The 7,592-nt window shown below is 42.4% G+C and overlaps 2 protein-coding genes across 5 annotated transcripts in view; one reads left to right on the top strand and one right to left on the bottom strand.

Annotated features, from left to right (window-relative positions):
* Positions 1-5,125, bottom strand: part of Lrp2bp (LRP2 binding protein) — a 26,383-nt gene extending 21,258 nt beyond the window's left edge. The window contains exon 1 of one of the 2 annotated variants that reach the window (XM_021169518.2): positions 4,830-5,125. In XM_021169518.2, the coding sequence (XP_021025177.1) occupies positions 4,830-4,871 (42 nt within the window). In that variant the 5' untranslated portion in view covers positions 4,872-5,125. Of the gene's footprint in view, positions 1-4,270; positions 4,386-4,829 lie in introns of those variants that run through there. The other variant, XM_029480590.2, reaches the window with a different exon arrangement.
* Positions 4,458-7,521, top strand: Ankrd37 (ankyrin repeat domain 37). 3 transcript variants are annotated; one of them, XM_029480593.2, is made up of 5 exons: positions 4,458-4,673; positions 5,127-5,279; positions 6,048-6,139; positions 6,705-6,911; positions 7,374-7,521. In XM_029480593.2, coding segments are annotated over exons 1-5 (663 nt in total). In that variant the 5' UTR covers positions 4,458-4,463; the 3' UTR covers positions 7,375-7,521. The 3 variants fall into 3 exon arrangements, with proteins under 3 accessions (XP_029336453.1, XP_085700098.1, XP_021025182.2); XM_021169523.3 differs by lacking the exons at positions 4,458-4,673; positions 7,374-7,521 and adding an exon at positions 4,680-4,914 and having other exon boundaries at positions 6,705-6,915; XM_085843972.1 differs by lacking the exons at positions 6,705-6,911; positions 7,374-7,521 and having other exon boundaries at positions 5,127-5,287; positions 6,048-6,117.
* The last annotated feature ends 71 nt before the right edge of the window (positions 7,522-7,592 follow it).

Here is a 7,592-nt window from a genome sequence, read left to right on the forward strand (position 1 = left end):
ATATATATTTTAATGCAGATCATTACAAAAACAATTGTTTCCCGACTTTTCCCTATCAAGTGCTGTATCATTTCATCCTAGGGATTTGTAAGTAAATTTTCAGGAAGGGTAGGCAGTAATGGAGTGAAGATTTGAATCTAACTATGTGTCTCTAAACAAATGCTAGCGGCCAGTATGTAATTACTTCTATAATAATAATAATAATAATAATAACTTTCAACGTTCTAAATACTTGAGTGACTTTTTTTCCCAAGAATGCTCTACTTTTCAATTCCTTTGAGCAAGGAACAGAATTTCAGCAAGGTTTAAAAATGGCTAGATATAGGAAATTTCTGTGCATACCTGCAATGATTTTTTTTTTTTGCAAAAGTCTAAGTTTCTCAGAAAGACATACTATCAATTATACTTGAATAGAATAATTTAATGATTAAAAGGTTTATTGCTAGGCCTATAGGTTCATGCTTCTAATCCCAGCATTGAGAAAGCAAGGGTAGGTGATTTCAAGGGATCTAAATAAAGGGGGTCTGGCACAAAAAAGCAAAACCTAAGAACAAATAAACCAAAATCAGATTTATTAGATGATTTGGGAAATCATGTTAAAGGCTGGAAATCCAACTGCTTACTTTAAAACTGTCTATTACTTAAAGTGCCCAGAAAATATACTGAGTACATACTTTGAGCAGACTTCTCTTTGTGTCACCCATTGCACTGCTTTTCATTTGGTTTAGCTATTATTTGACTACTAAGATCAGCATTTATTTTCCTCCTCTTAGACACAAAGGTTAATTCAAATGGGATGCTAATATTTCAACATATTTGAGTTTTTAATAAGAGAATGTTTCAAGTTAAGTTAAACAAATTGTATTTCAACTATATGAAGATTTTATTTAAAATTTTCACAGTGTATATGTGTGTGTGTGTATGTATGTATGTCTGTGTGTGTGTGCATGCACATGGGCACTGTGTACATGTGTTTGAAGGTCAGAGGACAAGTTGCTTGAGCAGTTTCTTTCTTTCTACCATGTAGAGCTCGAGGTTTGGACTCAGGTTGTTTGGCTGGGGTAGCAAGCACCTTTATAGACTGAGCCACCTCACTGACCTTTTATGTCCTATGGATGAAAGAGCTAGGATGTATTAAAACTGCAGTAGATGTCCTCTGATATACTAATGGGACTGAGAGTTGGTTAAACAAGGAAAAAAGTAGAGATTAACCAAAAAAACCCATAAGCACACCAGCTACATATTAACTTACTACACGTACAACTATTATACTCCACTTTTTTCTTGTATGCTGAAACAATTTAAGTAGTGGTGAGCTGTGAGAGTTTATCATTGTCTCTTTCTTCTTTAAGTCATGGACTGATGTATGAATAGGTTGCTTTAAAAGAAGTATAACTTTTGAAGTGCCCATGAAAAACACTAGTGTAGAATGATGTTCCCCTATTATTTGCTTATTTGTGTGTACATGTTCATGTGGGTAGTTGCAAGTGTACATATGTGCGTGTGAGTGGTTTGAATGAGAATGGCCACATAGGCTCATATATTTGATTACTTGGTCCCCAGTTGGTTGGTCTCTCTCTCTCTTTCTCAAATAAAGATATACACTCACAGCTACTGCTCCAGAGCTATGCCTGTCTGCCTACTGCCATGCTTCCTGCTATGATAGTCATGGATTGTAACCCTCTGAAACTATAAGCCCCCAATAAACTTTTTCTTCTTTAAGTTGCCTTGGTTATGTTGTTGCTTCACAGCAATAGAAAAGTAGGACAGTGTGTATATGAAGGACAGAGGTCAGCTTTGGGTGTCTTCTTCAATTCTGTCTTATTTTTTCTTTATTCTTGAGAATTTCATCCATGTATTCAATGGAAGTGATCATATTCAACTTCTCCCTAACCTCCCTCACATGTCCCCTCCCAACATCATGTCATTGTCTTCTTCTAAATAATATACTAAATCCAATTAGTGTTATCTATGTATGTGTGGGTGTGGATCCATCCGCTGAATCACAGGAAACTTAATTAGGGGCCATACCATCAAAATAATAATAATAAAAAAAAGATTCCCTCTTCGGTATTTATAAACTGCTAATAGCTTGTCAACAAGGGGTGGGGCCTGAAGAGAACTCCCCCTCCCCAAATCTATATTGGAATAGTGGTTGGTTTGATCTAGTGCAGCTAAGTCCAGCAGATGTGAGCCCATGAGGTGATACCCAGACTCTGTTCGGAAGTCAGCACTGCACAGAACTCCTTGCCATCCTCCTGCTGATCCTCTTTTCTAACACTTCTTTGCCACCATCCCCAGAGCCTCAGCAGAGGTGGTGGTAACGAGTAGATAAAGAAGTCGTGTTATGGGTGAGCACTCTGTAAACTCCAAGAAGACTTGGGTTATTACAGGAAAACTGCAATTAAAGAAGTCTCCGAAACAGCATAAGCTATTGCCATTGCCAAAGTACATGGTAAAGCCCTCTTGCTGAAGACACCATACGCCATGTCTTCAGGGCAGAGAGACACCAATCTCAAAGCGACTGGGAAATTGCCTCCTGCTATCTAGCTTTCACAGAGCCAGAAGGTGCAGTGCAGTCTGTTGAGTGAGAAAAGACACGAGAGCTTTTACCTAGTGCTGGACTCCACATATGACAATACAAACCTAGCCAAGCAACAAGTGCCCACTACTGCAACAGGGGTACAACTGTCATGGGGTAACTGCTTTCTGATTGGACTTTAAGCTGGCTCCTCAGGAGAGAATATCATATTTGGTTCTGTAATCCTGGTCGAGAGCCCATGGATGGGGAAGTCATAGATAGGTCTTAGGGTAGAAGTCACCATTGTTATTTTTCTAGATGGCTAGGTTTTCAAACAGCTGTGTGTGTGTGTGTGTGTGTGTGTGTGTGTGTGTGTGGCAGGATCAGACTGCAAGTCTCAGGGATTCTCTTATGTTCACCACCCACAGTTTTGGAATGACAGGTGCAGGTAGCTGTCCTTGTTTTGTTATTCATGTGGGAGCTGAAGACTGAACTCAGGTTAGTATGCAAATTACATTACAATCTTATAAATGGTCAAACTATACACATATGAAAGAATTGCATTAAAATTAGATTATCAGGTTTGATTTGCACCTGTTGTACACACCTATATAACTAGAGTTAAATACAATTTTTTTTTTTCAGGCAATGAGGAGCCATGAGTGAAAAAAGTTTTAAGAAGCCCCGTTCTAGGGAACAGCCTAAGATTTTGGACCACCACAATGAGCAGTGTGCCTTATTAAAGAAATATATTGGTTAGTGAAAATTAATGGGTGAGAATTTTGTGACTTGTTGGGAAAACTGTGACTATGATAAACTTGCTGTTCTTTAAAACCAGCTTCATACTGGTTCAGATATCTTCTGTTACAACTATTGAAAAAGAATCCTCATTAAAACGGGAAGCCAAATATTTAAATAAAACTTCCTTAGGAGCTAGGATTTACAGGAAGAAGCACAACATAGACTATTTCAAGCGACACGGTCTTCTGTGTCAAGTAAATTCTACATGTTATTTGATGTATAACCAGCTGTTAATAGTTTCTTACCTCTATGTTTCACCTGTTACCACTAACTTTAACTACAGTCAGAAGTCAACAGGGTTCATTAACAGGAATTCAAACTTTGCAGTTATTACATTTTCATCAATTTTACCAGTAATGCCATGTTTGTTTTAAAATCTCACCCTAAATTATTGTTTCTTTTGGTCTGTTTCTCAGACTTTACTGACGTGAAGGCTTTGAGTAGTAGTATCCTGGGAAGAGTCCTTTTGTTCCTCAGGCTTATCTGATGCTCTAATTTGAGTTCTGGGTTTTGATGAAGCCCTTCTCATGTCCTAACGCAGGGGTTCATGCTGTCAGCAGATCACGTCACTAACATTAAATCACTTGGCTGCTTTCTTCACGGTAATCCTTTGTTCTTTCCTTTCCGAATTCCTAATAATCAGAGTGAGGCCATCCCCTTGGCAAACTCCTTGTATTTACTAGCTATGGCCGGAACCTGGACGGGTTTCGGGTCCTCAGGGGACGTGTGGCAATGGGTGGCTTATTTCACAGGAATTGCCACCCTGCTCACAAAGGCATCACTGACTGACAGATAATTCACTGCGTTTGGGAGAGCATCTCCTATGGTAAACCCTCGGTCACAGTCTCATCGACCTGCCCTCTAACGTCCCCCACCCACCGCTGCATCCCCTTCCAAAGCATCCTGCGGCGCGCGCGGCGGTGGAGGACGTGGGGTGGGAGGAAGCACCTTCGGACCAAGCTGGAGGCGGAGGACGCGGGGCCTGCGGGGGTGGGTGGGTGTGGGCTACTTCTGCTTCCCTCTCTTCCGGGCTACGTGCGTGCTCTCAGTCACAAAGCCCTGCACCGGCGACTGCGGCTTCTCCAGAGGGCTAAAAGGGCTTGACTCCACCCAGCGGTACGTGCCTAGCGCGGCTCGCATCATGGCCGCCGCCAAAGCGCAAAGGCCAGGCCTTCCACCCTCTTCACCCACCGCCTTCACTGCGCACGCGTGCTGCGGCCGCCTGGGCTTCGCTCCCAACGGGGCGGACCCAGGGGGAGGTCGGCCTGGCCAATCAGCTGGCAGGCCCCGCAGCAGGCTCCGCCCCCTCCTCTTTCGCTTGGGGTTCCAAGCTGCACGTGTCAGTGTTTGGGTACGTGAGGCCGCTGCAGGGCTGGGACACGGCGCTGGGCAGAACCAGGCCGTGGGAACGCTCCCAGGCTGGGGAGCGGCGGGGAGGAGCCGCGGCCCTGCAGGTTCCCGAGAGCTTTAAATTCTCCCGAACTGGGGCAGTCCCTTGCACTCTTACCGGCCAGTGTTGCCTCTCTGAACTCCCGGGGACACTTGTCATCTGCTTTAGGTGGGCGATGCTGTTGCTTAGTTGCAACTTGGAGGTGAGACTCTCGCCCCTTTAAGTCCTGCAGGCTAGATCTCCCAGAGGTCTGTGTGTCTTAGGAGCTCTAACAAGCGTGACAGTGACAAACTGCTGGGTTACCAAGTCAAACCTTGTCAGATCTTGTTTTCTTTTTTTTCCGTGGAGGAGTGGATTTTCAGCTCAGAGGGCTCGAGCGGGATAGGACAGTGACAAGCTGTTCTTTTACTGCAGGAGGATGACCTTAAGAGTTTGCTGGAGACAGGAGCATCAGTGAATGCACCTCCGGATCCTCAGGAGCAGTCGCCTGCTCACCTAGCTGCAGGTGGCGGCCTTGCGTGCTTTCTTCTCTGGCAGCTGCAAACAGGTGCTGACCTCAACCAACAGGTAACTAGGTAACCGATTGTTGCTATGTACAACCCTCTCCTCCACCCAGTGTCTGCACGGACATTTCCTAGTTGCCTGTTTCAGTTGGTATAAACAGGCATATAGGAGTTTCCAGAAGAAAAATACATACTGCAAGATGGTAACTTGGAACTTTTTAGTTAGTATCCACATTAATAAAACAAAAACAAGCCATGGGATTACTTTTAATAATCTAATCCCAGATGCTCTTTCAGTCTGTAATTATATCAGCAATGACTGATGTGTGTTTTATTTTGCTCTTGTACCACGGTTCCCAATTCAGTGTGTATTTTACTTTTATGGCATAGCTCAATGAAGTCGAACCACATTTCAAATGCTCACTATATAGCATGTATTTACTGTACTTTTAAAAGGACTTGCTATTGTCCAAGTCCCAGTCAACCAGGAAATAGTATGTGGGAAACATGCCCACCATCAATTCTTCCAGTAGTCTTCATTTTCAGTAGAGTGTGACGAAGTTTTTAATTGTAAACTTTTGGCTTCTATAGAACTCTATAGTGTGCTGGCATTCCCTTAATTTTTTAATGTGTGCAAATATGACGGCATGTTTTTATTAATGGAAACTTTGTATTAGCACAGCAAGAGAACTTTATGAAAAATACAATTAGTGGAATAATCCAGTTGTTACAAGGTAGTTTTCACTGGCTCCCTCAAATAGCTGGTATTACTTGTGCCCACTGGCTTCTACAGAATGTTGGGGAGACCCTAATGTGCAGTCTTGTCTTACAGGATGTTTTGGGAGAAACTCCACTCCACAAGGCAGCAAAGGTTGGAAGCCTGGACTGCCTGAGCCTCCTCGTGGCCAGTGATGTCCAGATTGGGTGAGTCTGAAATCAGCAGTCTGAGGCTTTGTGGTTTCTTGGATTTAATTAACCATACTCCTAATTATATATGATCTTAAAAATAATACTTGCCTAACTGGTAATATAATGTTATCCTTCCAGGAATTGAATAGTATCAAATAGAGTAAGTGGAAACAGATCTTCAGCATCCAGAGGTGCAAGTCTTCATGGCATTCTACTACAGTTTTGGCTTAGGAAGACTTTTCCTATAGAAGTTCTCATTGGCTATCTATTGAACCATATAGTTAAATACAGTGAATTTGAATACCAAATATTCTTGTAGTCAGATTCTTTCAATAGTGAAATATGATAATGGAATAAAAATACAATAGACTGTCCATGCTCAGTTAGTCACTGAGCATACAGTGAACAGAATTTAATTTCCTTGATCTTTCTTTGGCCCATTCCAGTGTGATGTGTATGTATGTTCTCGAGAGTGTGAGACCTCTTTTATCCTGTTCCCTGTGTTGATATGTATTCCAATTTCCTCTACTTGAGAAATAAACAATAATTTTCACTTAACTCAATTTTTGTCTAATTTCAGCGTATGCAATAAGAATGGGCAGACAGCTGAAGATCTTGCTTGGTCATGTGGCTTTCCAGAATGTGCTAGGTTTCTAACAATGATTAAATGTATGCAGACGGCAAAATCATCAGGTGAGCAACAGGAGTGTGACCCCCATGCTCCTGTGCTGAGACAGAAGCGGAGTTTCAGGACTGTGGAGAGTGGAGTGATGAAGAGAAAGTGTTGGTGAGTGCCTCACAGCTGCGGCCTGCTTTCTCCTTAGGGTTGGCTCTCCTGGCAGACTTGATCGTTGCACTTAATGTTGGCCCAGTATATTTTTGTTTTTTAAAATTTTATCATTGGTTATAGTTACTGCTTCTAGAGACCAAAAGTTTGTCCTGTATGGTGGGAATTTGGGGAAGAGACCTTCTTTTAAAAGTTTTCTAAGGTTGTGTGTTTGTGTGTACACACATTCATGTGCCTGTGTGTATGGAGGCCAGGAGAGGACCTGGGACCCCTTGGAGCTGGAAGGCCAGGCCAGGCATTTGTAGTCTGTCTGTCTTGTTGCTTGGGAGCTGGGATACAAGCTCCAGTCCTCACGATTCTGGAGCAAGCGCTCCTACCACTGGGCCATTTCTCAGGTCCCCTTAGAAATGTTTTTAGTCTCAACATGTTTGTTTGTTTGTTTGTTTTTTCTCCCCAAAACAGATGTCTTGTTGGGCAAGAGGAAGGAAAGAAGAGGCTTGAAGAAGAGCTTCACTTCAGACAGATCTACAAGCCATTGCTTTGGCTCATCACATGACGAAACTCCTGAGGAGGAAAACTTTCTTCTAAGTGAAGAGAACATTCATGAATACATGTATTTACATGACTACAATATTTTGGATGTGCATGTTTTTTACTTAACTTATTAAAAGAATATTCAAG

This window comes from Mus caroli, unplaced genomic scaffold (assembly GCF_978045245.1).
Source record: "Mus caroli unplaced genomic scaffold, Mus_caroli_1 scaffold_10, whole genome shotgun sequence".
Classification (NCBI taxonomy): Eukaryota; Metazoa; Chordata; class Mammalia; order Rodentia; family Muridae; genus Mus; species Mus caroli.